The 17,803-nt window shown below is 37.3% G+C and overlaps 1 protein-coding gene across 1 annotated transcript in view; it reads left to right on the forward strand.

The window, feature by feature from the left end:
• The window catches only part of CLVS2 (clavesin 2), a 70,789-nt gene that overhangs the window by 3,627 nt on the left and 49,359 nt on the right, over positions 1-17,803 (forward strand). The window contains exon 3 of the mRNA XM_086707718.1: positions 8,936-9,110. Within this exon, the coding sequence (XP_086563844.1) occupies positions 8,936-9,110 (175 nt within the window). The remainder of the gene's footprint in view (positions 1-8,935; positions 9,111-17,803) is intronic.

Below are 17,803 nucleotides of genomic sequence, written 5' to 3' on the forward strand. Positions count from 1 at the left end.
GAAATCCATAATGGAATCCATAATGGATGATTTATTAATTGGTATATAAAATTATTTTAATAATTTAAACATTAAAATCTCATACGTGTGAAATTAAAAATGAGAAGCTATTTCTTATAAAAAAATACTCTATCAGGACCCTTAGGCTAAAATTTGTAAATTCTGTTTCTATGGTTGGAAATAAACAGGTATAATCAAGAAGTTATAGAATGTCAAGAACAGAAGGTACACAAGTTATTTTGAGCTTGTCTAAAATTCCTCCTATATTCTTAAAAAAATCTTTCCATCCTTCCTACCTGCCCCCTATCTCAGATCTACATGTATCTAATAACAAGGACTAGTGGATCATCAGTTCTATCGTCTTAACATTCTCTGTAAACTTTTATCATTGAGATATGTGTCTAAGAACTGCCCTGGAGCCTGCAGGACAGTTTCTGGGAATACCTTTCTGGCAGTATCAGGGTCTCACCAGCCCTTCTCCTACCTTTGGTCTGAATCCTTTTCCTTCCCACACTGCGCAGCCTCAATTTTTAACTGACTGGACTTCTACAGAAGTCTGTGTCACCTTCCCTCGATGTTTACCTTACTGCTGTTCTGTTAGGTGAACATGCTACCTGCCAAATTCTCTTCATTCCCATGCCTTCCCTGTTCTGGGAGTCAGATCCTGCTCTCATCCTTCCAGACCAAACAACCTGGGTCTCTTGAGAAGACTGCGCATCTGATCATGATTTGGACCACCTTCCTTGTGTTGTTCAGTGAATTGCCTGGCTTTCAACAACTTTTTTGAAAAGTAGCATTGTTTTAAAGAAAATAAAATAGCATTGTTTTAAAGAAACAATAGGTGGGAATGTCCAAGGTTACATAGGGAAATTCCAGAAACAAGGTAGAAGAAAGTGTCTCCTTTATTTGGAAATAAGGTTATTTCCAACCTCCCAAGGGAAAAGCAAGATTTTTTTTTTAATGAATTTTGAAAAATTTTGTAAAGAGCTCTGAAATAACTGATCTGTATAACAAAAAAGATGAAGTCTTATGTTATTATATTTACAATAGCACGTGACCTAGAGTTAATGCAAATCTATATTGAGTTGAAGTGAGTTACGCATTAAAAAGAAAGAATTCTAAGTAGGAAGTTATCTTATATATACTTTCTCCTATGTTAAATTTGTAGGACAGTTTTCTGTGCTCCTCGGGAGACTAGCAAAAGTAAATGTGTGTGAGCTGGTGACTATAAATAAAATAGTGGCTCTTTCCACTGCAATGTAGTGCAGGTCAGTTTCAGGTTATTGCAAAGAATTGGACCATTTCCAAAGCTTTTATAAGAGACATGGAATCTTCAGGAAGACTAAGGTAAAATAATAATATTCACAGCATTATCACATTCTAATATATCTAAAAAATAATTAAAATACTGAAATGTCAAAATGACTTTCAATGTGATTTGTGGTTTTTCTCAAAAGGATAGAACAGGCTCAGATTACTTATTACATTTATTGAGTAGGCTCTACCTTGGTAAAGATTCATACAATTTCATCTCATTTCTTTCAGTTTGTCTAACATAATTTCTGAAAACAAAAGCAAATTCCACAAAATTACAAACAATTGAATCGTTACACCACATCACTAGGATGTAATAATCTTCCACATATCATGTGCTGTATTTCTTTCCTGGATGATAGTGCCCTGATTAGGACTCTATAGATACCTTCAAACTGTCCATTTGATTGCAACAACAGAACGTGAGGATAATGTAACACTGAAGCTAGAAGGGATAATACTACTTTAAGAAAAGGACGTTTGGAATGAAAGTAGATCACAGTTTAGACCCTAGAGCATGAGAGCAGGTATCTGAGAAGTTGAAATTCACTGGACCGTAGTTCTTGCAAACACTCGTGAGGAAATTATGTCACCTGAAACGTCCTGATGACACCCATTCTGATTGTTGGCCCGTAGGCTGTCAGCATGCAAGTAGCATTTTACCTCATTAGAATTCAGAGTAGTCCTCTACACTTTTGTACAGCAAACAAGCATTTATCTGGAAGCTGGTTAATAACCTTTAGAAAACAATTACATACAGCTAAAATAAACGACTCCTAATATAGTGGCAATTCAGAAGCACTGACCGTCTTGCATTATGTTTGGCTTGTCATGATAAACATTGATTATCACTTACAGTATTGAAGCTCTGGAAGGGATAGAAGACTAGCAGGTCAAACATCATGCTATGATTCTCTAACTTATCCTGGAATTTGCCTAAAAAACATATCATTGTAGTTTGTTTGTTCCTATTGTGTGGCTTTTTCACAAAAAAGACAATGATAATGTTTGCAAGTTCAGATTGAATTATGATTCTGCTCACATTTATTAAAATAATGTGGTCAGTCTCCAAACTGAAAGAAGGTTAGGTTGATAATAGATTAAAATTTTAAGATAGACATAGATTATACAGATTTGTTTTAATCCCACCATGAAGTTTTATTCTTCTCTGGAAGTGTGCTGTGAAATAAAACAAAATGAAGTAAAAATTGCTAGGAACAGTCAAGCACAATTAACTAGATAATTAGGGAGAAACACTCAAACTCAGTGATCTTGAAAACAAAACAAAAAAAAAAAAAACAAAACAAAAGAAAATAGGCTTCATCTTGAGGCCTGATTTTTGAAGACTCAGTTTATTAAAGTTTATATTTATTTATGTTTCAACGTTTTGTTTTAAGGTGTTATATATCGTGTCAAGGTCAGGAATCCTTACCTTTCAAACCCTGGAGACATCATTGTGCTATGTTATGGGTGGGTTTTGAGATTCAGTCAAAACTGGAAAAGCATGTGTGGATTCCATGGCACTTCTGTTCCAGCAGAACCTCTCTGTATTGCTTCCTTATAAGGAGGCTCTTTTAACAAAGATTCTGGAAACTGCATCTTATTCCAGACTATGCCCTTGGTTCATACCATGGAAAATGGGAAAGAAAAAAAAATTGTCCTGCGAAATGTTAGTGGAATATTGGAACGAATCTCTGGAAAAAAATAGGACGGTCTCTAGAAACTGGGGCAATTATACAGTAATTAGTGAAATAATCTTGAAATAACAGCAAAGACCAAGAGTGCCAACCTTAAAGTAGGATGTTGATTGGGTCTGACTTGAACTGGGCTATTTTCATATTTTAGATATACAACTTTAAACAAAGTTGAAGAGAAGCAAAGGATTTGAGGTTTACTACACTGCACTGACAGGATACCTCTAAAGAAATGCTTAAAGATATTTTAAAACATAAGCCAATAGTTAGTAAATTACTGTTATCCTTAGTCAATGAACACATTTCTTCCATTCTTAGAAAGGTTGAGCTCTTTTACATGACTGAGGGCAAGTACATATATTTTACTAACATAATAAACAGTACTACTGACATGAGGGAAAGGATGTCCCTGTACGTCAGGTCCTTATAACATCAAATAACTGAACAAACAGTACTCCATTCAAATCATTAAAAACAAAAAGTGCCTCAGGTGGTTGAGCGTCTGACTTTGACTCAGGTCCCGATCTCACTGTTCGTGAGTTTGAGCCCTGTGTCAAGCTTTAGATCCCCTGTCGCCTTCTCTCTCTGCCACTCCCTTGGTCATGCTCTGCCTCTCCCTCTGTCTCTAAAATAAATAAATAAATAAATAAATAAATAAATAAATAAATAAATGCTGAAATACACCTGAGTTGAGCATTTGTTATATAAAGGAAATTTAGTAGGTGACAGGGCAAATAAAGACAAATGACATATTCTTTGTACCATCAAGAGATAGATGACCTCTGGGAGGAAAAAACATGAAACATTAAATAGCTACTAGAAAGATTGTAAGTGCTTAATGAGAGTACCATTTGCCTGCGCTCGAAGTTCAGGGCAAAGGGGCAGCTGTGGACTACACAGTGTTGTGCCGAGAGAACATCGCCTTCTCTGTTAACTGAATTCAACCTTTTATTGTCTCATTTTAATGCTTTAATTAATTACTTTATTTATTCATTGATTTAAAACACTTTTATAGCATGTGTGATGTGCCAAGGACTCTTCTAAGTCCTTTGCAAACATTAACACAGTAAATCTTTATCACAATCCTACAAGGCCAGTGTTATTAACATCCACATTTTGCAGATTAGGAAACTGAGGCACTGGGCAGTGAGATATTTCACCCATGATCATACAACTAGTAGGTGAATTGGTCAAACTTTTTTTGTGTGTGTAGACAGCTATCAACGTAAGTCTAAGGACAAACATAAACCTAGCGGAAAAATTCCATCTGTCATTTACAAAATCTTGATTGAACGTCAGAATAGACAATGAGAAAGTTAAGTTGCTAGAATAAATCTGAAGACAAAGACTTAGCAGACATTTGTTTAGAGTATTCTACCCTGAAGAGTTGCCTTTCTGACATTTGCATTTTTTCCATTACAATTCTATTTTGTTTTGTTTTACTTTATTTTATTTTGGTGGCAGTAGGTGCACATTTTTTAAAACTTTTTTTCCCCCAAAGAAAGACATTATTCCTGTAGATGTTTCATTTTCAGTGATTCACTTGTTCTCACTCACCTACACTCCCACAGCAGTAAAACTAAAGCAAGGCTCAGACAGCTAATCTTCTGCACTCAGTGACACAAGCCAGACAGATGAATATTTCAGAGTTCATATTTTCTCTAGGGTTTGTAGACTTCTCTTTCTATTCAGACTCTTATGAATGTCTTCTTGCCTTTCCTTCACCAAAGCCTGCTGCTGGGGCCAGGCTGGAACATGCCCTGGAACCTGGCATGGTGCCACGTTGGTATTGACTTCCTGATCTGTCTTCTGACATACATACCGCCGAGACCTGAAAAAGCAGATCAGCTATTCATTAGACTGCGTTCTAGGTACGAGGCACCATGGGGTGTGGAGAGGACTGAGGTGTCAGAAGGACCCAGCTTCTCATCTAGGCTCCCGCTTTACTCCCGTGGTGATTGTGGGCAAACTGTTCAAATTCCCTGAGACCCTGTGTCCTCATCTCCAAAATAATAGGAACAAAGCCAGCACAGAGACTCTGGGCTTGTTTTGAGATTAAGATAATGCATTTGAAATTGCCTTGGAACTCTTAAATGATTACACAGATAGAGGTGTTATTATTGCCACTGAGTAATATAAAACACCTAGATAGGTTCATCAACTTTAGTACTGATGATACCCTGAGGCGTTAATACAGGCAATTCTTCGCCTTTGTCTTTCCCCTTAGCACCTTTCTAATAGGAAGTGCTTCAGACATTAGAAACATGGCTTAATGAAAACTGAGGGGAGGGGCAGCCTTAATGAAGAATTTAATAATGGCTGATTGATTTAGTGACAAAGGGAAATTGCTTGCTGTTGTGCTGTTCAGTGTGATGCCAAGATGCCAGTTTTTCCTTGTCAGGCTGGAAGAAAAGATTGGGAAGTAGGAAGGTAATGACTTGTTTGTGATTTAGTTTGCTCTTTGCACCGATTGTAAGTTGTAGAGGATGCCCCAGGAGAGCACAGGCCAGTCAGCCCCCCAAATCCTTGTGTGGTCTGAGGCAGGAGAACACGCTTCCTTGGTCTTGATTGTACAGGTAGTAAATAGGAGATATAGGTGTCAGTCTTCTCCATACAGTTTTTACATATTATAGCAGCTCTGCTGTCTTTCAAGAGCCATGGTCTGTATAGCTTGGTGTCCCAGTTGTAAAATCCCTTTCTGGTGTTATTATTTCTTCTTACTACATGCTATGCATCATCCTCTCCAAGTTGATTTCAGATTCAGGATTTACTTAATGCTGTTTTGGAAAGCACAATTCAGAGTCAAGAGCTGCATTAATGTGCTAGTTTGTTATTTATGGCTTTCTTCCAACATACGAGGGAAGAAGAAAAATGGTGGAGCTCCTGTTGTTGGGATGTAAACCTCACACATGAACATATTTATTGCAGTGACCTCAGATTTGTAGAGTACAACAGCTAAACATAATTTCAAAGAGAGGGATGAAGGTAGGATTCCTGAAGATATAAAATCCCTCATTTCTTTGGAAGATATTTTACAGACTTTGGCAAGATCTCATGTAATAAGATTCTGCTTATGAATAGCCTGCTGAGCTGTTAATGGTAGTAATGTGACATGTTTGACAACAGAGGACTGGCGTGTCAAGAGTGGTTTTGACCTGCCCTTTGAATACAGTTAGCTAAGATGTTTTAATGTTTCTTTTCTTTGATTTAGACATATAATGATTTAGATAAAGATCATTTGATTCTCTTTTTGAAGCAAGATATTAAATTTAAAAACTTGATGAAATTTACTCTTGAAAACTTTGCAAACATGATTTTCTTCATTGCTGATAATAGGATTTGCCTTGTTTTATTTCCTTTGGAATAACAATATATGCGTAAATTTTTCTCTTGACTTGGCCTCAGTTTTGGAAAACCATACTCAAAGTGTGTTATTTGAAACAAAATGCCTCTTGAATTCTGCCTTCACTGGTGCTATGGTTTATTCTCACTGAAAATAATACATCATCCTTCCAAAGCTGATTTCAGATTCAAGTGTTACTTAATGCTATTTTGGTATTAATGCTATTTGGTATTTCTATAGGTAACATAAGGATGATCATAATGGAGATAGATTCTAAATTGGGCTTTTCTAATTAAAAATACTTTAGCATGATATTATGATGAATTTCAGGAATTAAAATGAACATATATTTTAAATGGTGCTCTAAGCCTAAACCAGAAATATAACCTTTTTCCTTCATCTTTCCAGTCTGTGTAGGTCTATAGACTTTTTGTCATAACACTAAGTTAGGCCATTATATTTATAAAGGAGATAGGCCAGCCATGGCGTGACAAATAAAGGTATTCAGCCGTACATATTTCATAGATTTAAAGACAAATAGGTAACAGAGCTCTACATAAAGTTTTATTGTCTTATGTATTCAGGAAGTATTTTGAGATGTTATATCCTTAGGCCTATAAAAAGCCTGTATACTTTCCAAAGATTTAAAAATAATTTTTTGATCCTCGCCTTTTATAAGAATAAGTTGTCTAAAGATCATCAATAATTTTTAAGTGTAAACAGCCTTCAGTTCTGATTATATCCTGCCTAGTACACTATGTCTATGGTTACCATTACAATAAAAAGCATGCTCTGTATGTATTCCAACCAACATTTACTGAGCACTTTCTGTACACCTAGCACTATGGAAGTGCTTTCACCTGCATCATGTCTTTGACTTTCCTCTCCTCCCCCCTTCCCCCACCCCACCATCACCAGTGAGATATAGTAAGATAATAATAGGTACTTCCATTTTTCATATTAGGGAACTGAGGCTCAGAATTACAGATCAATGACATGTCCTGGACCACGCAGCTAATGAGGGACAGGGAAGGAATTCCATCCTGAAGTCTTCTGACACCATGCTTGATTAATGTTGGGATCCCAAAGGGATTCTATTCCAAACTACTGATTTTACAGATGAGGAAATGATACCCAAAGCAAGTGAAAAATCACCTGAAGTTCCTTCTGAATTACTATGCTTTCTCCATTTGCCTCCAAATGTTTTTAGAAGTAAAGATAGAACTACTCCCTCATATGTACTCACCGTCTCATACTGTCTTCCTGGAGAGCCCATTACTTCCACTCACCTAATCCAGCAATCCTCTTCATCTCACTTGTTTCCTGAGGTCAAGATTTATTTCTCTAGCTTTTCCTAGACATGTCCACCTGAATATATGAGGGGAGAAAACTTAAAATGCAGGCTGCTCAAAAATTGAAATTGTTAACATTTTCATAAATTCAGTGATTCCTCTTGAAATGCTGGGATTGCCTTCTTGAATAATTATCTCATTTTCTTCTCAGCTCTGATTACATTACCCTTTCACTTACTTGAACTTAAGATCTGTATGTTTTTGACTCTGGAATTTTCACCCTTGAGCTTTCTCCTGAGTTTAGGATCTACTTTTTCAGATATTTACTTGATATATCTTTCTGAGTGTACCACATATTTCTCATACAATGGGTTTTATTCTAAACTCCACATTTCCAACTATCCCCAAAGGTATCCTCTTCTTGCATTATTGATTTTGATTAAAGATTTTACCATTTACTCAGGCTCTGAGGCTAGAAAATCTTTGTGTGTGTCATCTTTTACTCTTCCTTTAATCTTAGTCTCGGCATCTAATCAAGTATCAAATTTTAACAAGTTCATCTCTAAAATACTTCTCAAATTTGCCTTTTTTTTTTTTTTTTGCTCTTCTTTCTGCTGCCTTCACTGAGGCTGTGTCTTACTCCACAATTAGTGTTCTTGTGCTCTAGTCTACTCCCATTTTACAGCAACATAAAGAGCATTCATTGGGTTCTTCCAATGTGCCAGGCACTGTGCTAAGTGCAAGGCTGAAAAAGATCAAGACTCAATCACCTTTCTTTTCTTGCAGCTTTATGACATAAACTCAGTACAAGTAATTAAAATCTGTTGACAGGTTTAGACCCTAGTGTTATTTAACCCTAGTGTTCTTGTTTATTGGTGAAATTTCTTCAAATCTCATTTTTTTTAAATTTTGGAAATATGAAGGTACAAGTGTTAGAATTACTGAGAGTGTTCCTGAGCTGCTTAAAAAACTACCATGCCTAGTTTTCAGGATAGTCAAAATGAGATTTTAGAAAATCATAGGAAGGCCTGGAAGTAAAGAAATGGTTGTAAAATATGCAACAGTGTATGTTTTCAAAAGCATTTTAGTTTGGTTTGGTAGAATACATGTTAAATTCTAATATGTCCCCTGAGTGCAGTAAATAAATGTCCTCTTAGGAGAAGATTTTTAAATAAAATAATCTTAAGACTCCTGAGGTATCTTAAAGGAAATTTACAGCGTGGTAAACACTATCTATAGTTTTGGTGAAAGTGGTTGTCAAATTTAATGCAGTACATTTCTATTGCTGATAGGTACACACTGGTGGATATTTTGCGTGCCATCTTACTTTCTTTAGAAGCTATGATTGAAGATCCTGAGCTTCAAGTGAATGGATTTGTTTTGATCATAGACTGGAGTAACTTCACCTTCAAGCAAGCCTCCAAACTTACACCAAGCATGCTGCGACTGGCTATTGAAGGCCTTCAGGTAAAGATTTATAAATTACCCAGTTTCTCAGTCTTTCACGTTTGATTTCTCTCATCTGATGTGTTAGAATGACGAAATGTCTTACTTACAGAATAATAAAAGGGGGAGCCTGGGTGGCTCAGTTGGTTGAGCGTCCAACTTCAGCTCAGTCATGATCTCGCAGTTAGTGAGTTCGAGCCCTGCGTCGGGCTCTGTGCTGACAGCTCAGAGCGTGGAGTCTCCTTTGGATTCTGTGTCTCCATCTCTCTCCACCCCTCCCCTGCTCACACTCTGTCTCTGTCTCTCTCAAAAATGAATAAACTTAAAAAAAAAATTAAAAATAAAAAAATTTAAAAAAAGAATAATAAAAACATTTTTTAAAAAATAGTTTTTAAGCACAAGCACTAAAACCATAACTGGACAAAGGATTATAGAAGGAAAGTTGAAAGATGTGGCCTTTTTTGTAGATGGGAGTTTGTAATACTGAGTGCAAATCTTACTACATCTAAACATAAATGTGGGTGCCAATTGGAGATTTTTATCTTGAGAAGCAGAACAAAGAGCACGTTTTCGATTTTAATTATTAGCTATTTAGCTTTCTTGTTTTGTTTCTCTTTCTTTTTCTGTGTGTATTAATTAATTAGGTAACTATTTGCTTTACTACTCAATTTAACCTGATGAATTGAGGATATGATTATTAATACCTTCGTGTTGCCCAAAAAGCTGTTAGAAAGGCAATCGGTCAGTATGTATTTTGATATCTAAGATTTGGAATAACTGTTTTGAATTACTTCTCTAGACTTAATTGGGGATTTTCTTGTTGCTGCTGCTGCTACTGCTGTTGTTGTTGTTGCTGTTTTTGGTGGAAAGCCTATCACATAGAATTTATATAGGAATGGTGCTTCTTCCAGGGAATGACACTTACCTGGTTAGGAATTATAAAATGGAAAATCAATTATTAATTAGCGACATGTCATAAACCTACTACTGATAATTTCTTTTTAACTTTTAGGATGTCCTTCTGCTCTCTGTAGTTCGCTTTATGGTACTTTGTATACAATATTTATGGGATAAATTTTAAATTCCTAAAAAAGATTTGAGAAGTTACTCTTCAGTGATATTATTTACTGTTTACTTTCCGTGTATTCAACATGCATTTTAGAGGTTTGCAAGTCAACAGTCAATTTTTGTAACTTTTACCACTGAAAATACCACTCGTTTTAAAATAACTAATTATATCTTTGTCATTCATTAGGCTGGAAGGTCAGACTTTATTTTTTTATGTTGAATAGCCAAAATCATGCAGACCTCTGCTCCATAGGAATTTCTGACTGTGTCTGTAGGCACCTAAACTGATGGCTGATGACTCAATAAAAAGGGTCCTCTTCTCCGGGCAGCAGGACATCATCACCAAATTGAATTCACAGTTTGGATGTTGCCTCTGAAGTGAATGAGACACACTGATCCTTTTTCTCTATATAGGTTTTTCCTGATGCAGGTTTCCTGACTTGCTCTTGGTGAGTCAGACTTGCTGCTGCCTTTTCTTCAACAACACCTTTTTTAAAACTCCACAGAGATAGATAATAGGTGTTGGGAGAGGACATAGGATAAGCATGTTTGGAAATGTGTATATCATGTAAAATCACTCCTGATTCTACCCTGTTGTCAGCAGTGTGTAAAGTGTCCTTCGCTTTGCGGGGTGCTTGGGTGACCCAGTCCGATAAGCATCCAACTCTTGATTTCAGCTCAGGTCATGATCTCACGGTTGGTGAGTTCAAGTCCCACGTTGGGCTCTGCACTGAATTGAGGAGCCTGCTTGAGATTCTCTCTCTCTTTCTTTCTCTCTCTCTCTCTCTTCCACTTGCTCTCCCTCAAAAATAAACATTTGAAAAAAATAAATAAAGTGTCACTTCGTAAAGAAAATTGGCTTCTACAACCATGCTACTTAACACATAATGGTAATCTAGCCTTTTATAATTTTTTTTAACCTGCCTCTTATTTTTTTTTTAGCTTTTTAAAAATGTTTTATTTATTTTTGAGAGAGCACAAGCAAGGGAGGGAAAGAGAGAGAGGAAGACAGAGGATTTGAAGTAGGCTCTGTGCTGACAACAGCGAGCCCGATGTGGGGCTTAAACTCACAAACTGTGAGATCATGACCTGAGCCGAAGTTTGACACTCAACTGACTGAGCCACCCAGGTGCCCCTACCTGCCGTCGTCTTCTTTCTGCACTAGGGATAGGCAGGCCTTCAGCTACATGAAGGACTGGAGAACTCATATTATTTGTAAGAAATTGAAAATAAAAAAAGCATCTCAGGATAGATTCAGTATCTTGCTATTTACCAACTTACATGGTTTTTGGAGTCATTTAAGAGTAACATTGTAAGCCATTCCAGGAGAGAAAACTGACAACTTGGACATGTTTGGGAACTTCCCTATAAGCATGGCTTATCAGAATTTCTTTAAGTGCTAAGTGTCAGCACAACAGGAGCTACCGTCAATTTAAATCTTTGTGTTTGTGTTGGAGAGGGAAGGATCCCTTGTGCTGGCTGCCCGCCTTGTTTCTAGTTCCCATAAATGTTTCAGTCCCCTTACCTTTCTCCCAGGATCCAGACTGAGTAAGAGAGTTGATTTCCTCTAATTGCTAACTGGGAAGCCACCTAAAGGAACTCTTTCTGGGAATAAATTTGACTTGTTACTAATCTTTAAACTAGATGTTTCTCAAGTTCAGATTGATTTTTAAATGCTCTGTATCTCTGTCTCTGTATCTATGACTACTTCTATATCTAGATCTAAAAACAATAGCAATTCTGAATAAGAATATAAGATGTGCTAAAAACGTTCCATTCATTGGGGCATGGGGCATTTCATAGTCTTCTACTGAAGTAACATTTTTTTATGGCTTTCGTAATCATGACTCTGTTTTACTTTGCATATATTATGTATGACATATTATTGCGTATTGATACATGTTTCACTCTAAGCATCAATTTAAACTGTGTTTTTTTTTTTGAGATTAATGTAAGTCCAAAAAAAAGTTTGAAGTAAGATATATACACAATGTCAGGTTGCTAAACACAACTACTACCCTCATCAAGACCACCACCACTACCACAATAGTAAACCCCTTCCAATGAACCTAGTCAGGGAAATGAAGAGATAGGATATTTTGTAACAACTCAGTGAGAATTTATACCATGCTATAATCTTGCTATATTACTTTTATTTAGGCGAACACAACAAATATTCAAGGTACTTGAACCAAAAATAAGAAAGGCTACCAATGGGTCTAGTGCCAGGAAGAAAACTTACTTTAATTATGTGTGTTATTAATAGGATGATGTAATTTTGTTTTGAAGAGGCCCCGTCTCTTTTCCTTTTCAAGTGATTGTATAACCTTTCTAAATTCACACACCAACCCCCCCTTTTCTCAAGCAAAAGAGGATTTTGAGTGATCTGGCTAGAGATAGCACCTGACACCTGGGAAAAAGACACATAGACCATTGCTTTTAAGATCCACCTATGATCAAAGTGCAAGGTCAATAGAAAGATAATGCAGAGGGGTGGAAATAGAATGGTCTTTAGAGGCAGATAGACCCGGGTTTGGATGACAACAATGCTACATATTAAATACTTGGGCAAATGACGTACCTTGTTTGAATCTCAGTCCATTCACTTATACCAATTTTAGAGTATTAAATTAGAAATGATACATCTTTTGCTTAGGAGGTGATAGCAATGCTCAAAGTAATTGATGTGGATAAGCTCATTTGTCAGGCGGCATATTTTTCTGCAAGTGTGCTGTTTTTCTTACAATTCAGTGACTACTTAGACTGTGAAGACTTAAAGTTGATTGACTTTGGGAATCTGAATAACATCACATTTTGCTTTTAGTGTTCAGGTTTTCAATACGCAGGTTGCATTTTTTTTTTTATCACTTCACTGTGTGGTTAAGTAACATCTAGATATTTTCACGTTAGACGCCAAATAAAATATTTGTTCATGCTGGAAACCAAATGAAAAACGAAATTGTTTCACCTGGTGAAAATTAATCTTTATTTTTTGGGGGAGAAACTCCAGGCACAGTGGGAAAGATAGCAAATATGTGGATATCCTTGGCCTGGATGGATGAACAAGAGTTTACTAAGTGGACGAGGACAGGAAGAACCTGTCAGACAGGAAAACTTTAGGGAGGTGTTTTGAACAAACACACAGCTGTAAGGGGTCAAAAGTACGTGATAAATCTGTTTTGAGGAAACTAGACCAAGAAGTGAATTGACGCAAATGATCAGAGGTGAGCAAAGAAAGACTGGCTGAGAACTGTTTCAGTGGGGTGGCGGATGGCACCCTATGTGGTTTGGCCTGTGTTTCTCCAGACTTGGGGAGTTTTGGGACAGGAAAGTGACCTGGTCACTCTTCTGCTTTGGAAAGATGTCTCAAGTAGAAGAATGGACTTTGATAGAAGGATAGAGAAGTTAGAGTTAGAGAACCTCCATACTGGGGCACCTGGGTGGCTCAGTCAGTTGAGCACCAACTTCAGCTCAGGTCATGATCTCATGGTTGGTGAGTTCGAGCCCCATGTCAGGCTCTGCACTGATGGCTTAGAGCCTGGAGTCTGCTTCAGATTCTGTGTCTCCCTCTCCACCCCCCCCCCCTTCTTGTGCCCTGTCTGTCTTTCTCAAAAATAAAATAAACATAAAAAAAAATTTTAGAGAGCCTCCATACTACCGGGTGGTAACTACGTTGATCTCATTTTATAGGACAGGAAATGAAACTTCAAGAAGTTTAAGAGACTTAACCAATTTTTCTCACCTGACATGAAGGGTTGAGTCCAGGTTGTCTGACTCCAAAGACCAATGTGTTTCCTGAATCTTGTTTTATTGTTTCTAGGGCTGTGCTTCAGAAAAAGTGGGTAGGCTCAGATTAGAGTGACTTCCCTCCCCCATGCCAAAATCCTCACAATATACAATTTGTTTCTTGGGGTAGAGAGCACAATTCTAACTAACGAAGTCACAAATGGCTGGCCCGTGGCCTTGCACTTTCTTTGACTCCTAGTGGCAGAACCACTTTCTTCTTCCCAGTGAGCATCCACTTTGAGTGATTGTCAGCCTCTCAGTCCCTGTGATGAAGGCCCAAGTGAAAGGAACTTTTCTCATAGCCAAAAAGAACTTTTATCAACACAACCACAGATTGATAAGCCACTCATGATCTTGGTCCAAGATAATTCTGTATGCTTTCTCTGTGCAGAATCTGTAAATATTTTTTAAATTTTTTAAAAATTTAAAAATTTTATTTAAATCCAAGTTAGTTAACATATAGTGTAATAATGATTTCAGGAGTAGAATTTAGTGATTCATCACTTACATGTAACACCTGGTGCTCATCCCAGCAAGTACCCTCCTTAATGTCCATCACTCATTTAGCCCATCCCCCACCCAAGACTCTGCCAGCAACCCTCCTCAGTTTGTTCTCTGTATTTAAGAGTCTCTCATGGTTTGTTTCCCTCTCTGTTTTTATCTTATTTTAGCTTCCCTTCCCCTACGTTCATCTGTTTTGTTTCTTAAGTTCCACATATGAGTGAAATCATACGGTATTTGTATTTCTCTGATTGACTTATTTCACTTAGCATAATACCCTCCAGTTCCATCCACATTGTTGCCAATGTCAAGATTTAATTCTTTTTGATCACCAAGTAATATTCCATTGTGTATATATACCAGATCTTCTTTATGCATTTGTCAGTCTAGGGATATTTGGGCTTTTTCCATAATTTGGCTATTGTTGATAGTGCTGCTATAAACATTGGGGAGCATGTGCTCCTTCGAGTCAGCATTTTTGTATCTTTTGGATAAATACCCAGTAGTGGAATTGCTGGGTCATAGGATAGTTCTATTTTTAATTTTTTGAGGAACCTCCATACTGTTTTCCAGAGTGACTGTACCAGTTTACATTCCCAGTGCAAAAGGGTTCCTCTTTCTCCACATCCTTGCCAACATCTGTTGTTGCCTGAGTTGTTAATTTTTTTTTTAAATGAAAGGCATCAGAGGCACCTGGGTGGCTCAGTCAGTTTAGTGTCTGACTTTGACTCAGGTCATTATCTCACAATTTGTGAGTCTGAGCCCCTCATAAGGCTCTCTGCTGTCAGCACAGAGCTTGCTTTGGATCCTCTGTCCCTCTCTCTCTCTGCCCCATCCTTGCTTGCATGTGTGCGGTCTCTCTCTCGCTCTCTCTTTCAAAAATAAATAAATATTAAATAAAGAAAGAAAGAAATAAACAAATGAGAGGCATCAAACAATTTTACCAATATAACGTAGCTCCTTGATAGATGAGAAGCAACATCAGATATTTTTGTGGAAATAAATTATTCAGACTCCATTGGAAAGAAACAAGAAAGAAAATGATCTCACTACTTATAAGAAGTTCATTGATTGGGGTAGTCATAGTAACAGGAAGCATCTTAGAAAATCAATACACGATTAAGTGGATGTGACTTGTAGCCCTGGGAAGCCAATTAAAACATGAAATGTTTGGAGATACCTGGCACAGCTTAGACTGCTTGAATTTACAGTGAAGCAATGTCCTTTTTAATATTTTTTTGTCATTGTTGCTCTATTTTTCTAAAATACTAGCATTCTTAAAACTCTTTAGTAATGAAAAAATCAAACTCTTACGAATCCAGAATCTCTTGTCATTTTTTTTAACTTATCCTAACCCTACCTGTGTTTGTTGTTCTTTGGATATATCTATCTGTTATTCCCTCCCAGCTCTGTTCTCCTGTGTCTCAGTGCTTTTGTTTCACAATTTCACAGGAATCCCCAAACTCCATCTGCTGAAAAGTACATAATGTAGTCAAGGCCCAGCTTGCTGTCAGGGGGGTTGGCTGTAACAAGGAACTGAATAGCTCTTTGAGTTTCTACTTAAGACTCAGATGTAAGGGCCATCGCAAAATGCCTAAATCAGTGCCAGATATTTTAAGAGCCCTTAATAAGTAGGACTTGTGAAAGAATAAAGAATATGTAATCAATTCACAGTACCTAATGGCAGCCCTTTCTTCTGTCTAAAGGGTCTAGTGTTAGAAGCGGTCACCAATCTGCTAGCTTTGAGAGCTCTAGTCATTCATGTGGAAGGCAGAAAGTACTGCTTCTACAAATTCTGGCTCTGACTGTTTGGAAGCCCAGTCCTACCAGGGGGAGCTTGCCAAAAACAGAAGACATGCTAATGACTTGGAACATCACTGTCCAAGGCTAGCGGGTGACGAGCCCCATTAACTTCAGTCCAGCATTAGTTTGTGCAGTCCTCCAAATCCTACCTATAATTTCTGGCAGCTTCCAAATTGCACGTGTTTGTGTGTGTGTGTGTGTGTGTGTGTGTGTGTGTGTGTGTGTAGAATGGTTAAGAGAGAATATCCAAAAAGAACTCAGTGAGATATTGAGTTAATTAGGAATTCCTAATAAAACAAAAGGGCTCTGTGCTTTGCAACAGTGTTCTTTGCAATGATTGTTAACCTGCCAATAGTTTGCAAGCTTATAGTGCTTTGGACAGCAGCAGAAACCTCTTGCATTCAAGCTACTTTGTAAACTTAAGGCAGCATTATGGTGCATTGATAGGAGAGGGCTGAAACAATGCCTGTCTTTTTAAAAATGAACACAGATTCATGAACTGCTTTCATTCAGACAGCCTGAAGGTGGGAGAGTTTATTTCCACATTGTGTATGCACAGGCAGAACCATATTGAGAAACAGTGACAAGGGCAGTGTGTAAAAAAAGTGACATTTTCTTCATCACATGCATAGCTGTCTGAGCTAAGTGTGCTTCCTTTCAGTTGTTACTTAACCTAAAACAAATGAGTGAAACCCTTGAAGTTGCTTTATTTCATGGTGTGATAATGTGGTGGTTTGGCTGAGAGGTTTAGTCGCCAGAAGTAGGACGTTGGAAGTCTTTTTAAAAGCTGACAATAGGCATGTAAAAGCTATATATAATATTTAGTTCAGCAAGCAAGCTAAGGATTATATAATCTTTGATAATGGGCTAGGTTAATTCTATGCATATACACACACACAGCACATACATGTATATATAAATGTATATATCATTATCTTTTCTTGTGTTAAAATTGCTGTTTATTTTTTATTTAAAAAATTTTTTTCACATTTATTCAATTTTGAGAGGCAGAGAGAGACAGAGCACAAGCGGGGGAGGGGCAGAGAGAGAGGGAGACACAGAATCTGAAGCAGGCTCCAGGCTCCGAGCTGTCAGCACCGAGCCGGAAGCGGGGCTTGAACTCACAAACCATGAGATCATGACCTGAGCTGAAGTCAGACGCTTACCGACTGAGCCACCCAGGTTCCTCAAAATTGCTGTTTATTTTTTGATTAGCAGCTAAATCTGTTTAAAATGTCTAGTTGTAGGAAGTAGGTGTCAACTTTCACAAAAATGAAGAGATTGGTGCTCTTGAGTTATTCAACACGTATTTACTGACTTAAAGTAGAGAGTATTATCAATAAAATTTACTACGTGTACACTTTCAACTACTGAGGAAGAGACTACTTATCATTTTGCTTCAAATAGCCAAATAATTGCAGTGACAAAATGGAAAGAAGCAAATAGCAATCTTTTGGTCTGAGTCAGTGAGATAATGATAAATGGATAGAAAGTAATTATCTGTAATGAAAAACTGAACGAACCATATGAGCTGTTCTGCATTTCATTTTATTTGC

Source organism: Puma concolor, chromosome B2, assembly GCF_028749965.1.
Source record: "Puma concolor isolate L17-30 chromosome B2, mPumCon1.1.hap2, whole genome shotgun sequence".
In the NCBI taxonomy this organism is placed as follows: Eukaryota; Metazoa; Chordata; class Mammalia; order Carnivora; family Felidae; genus Puma; species Puma concolor.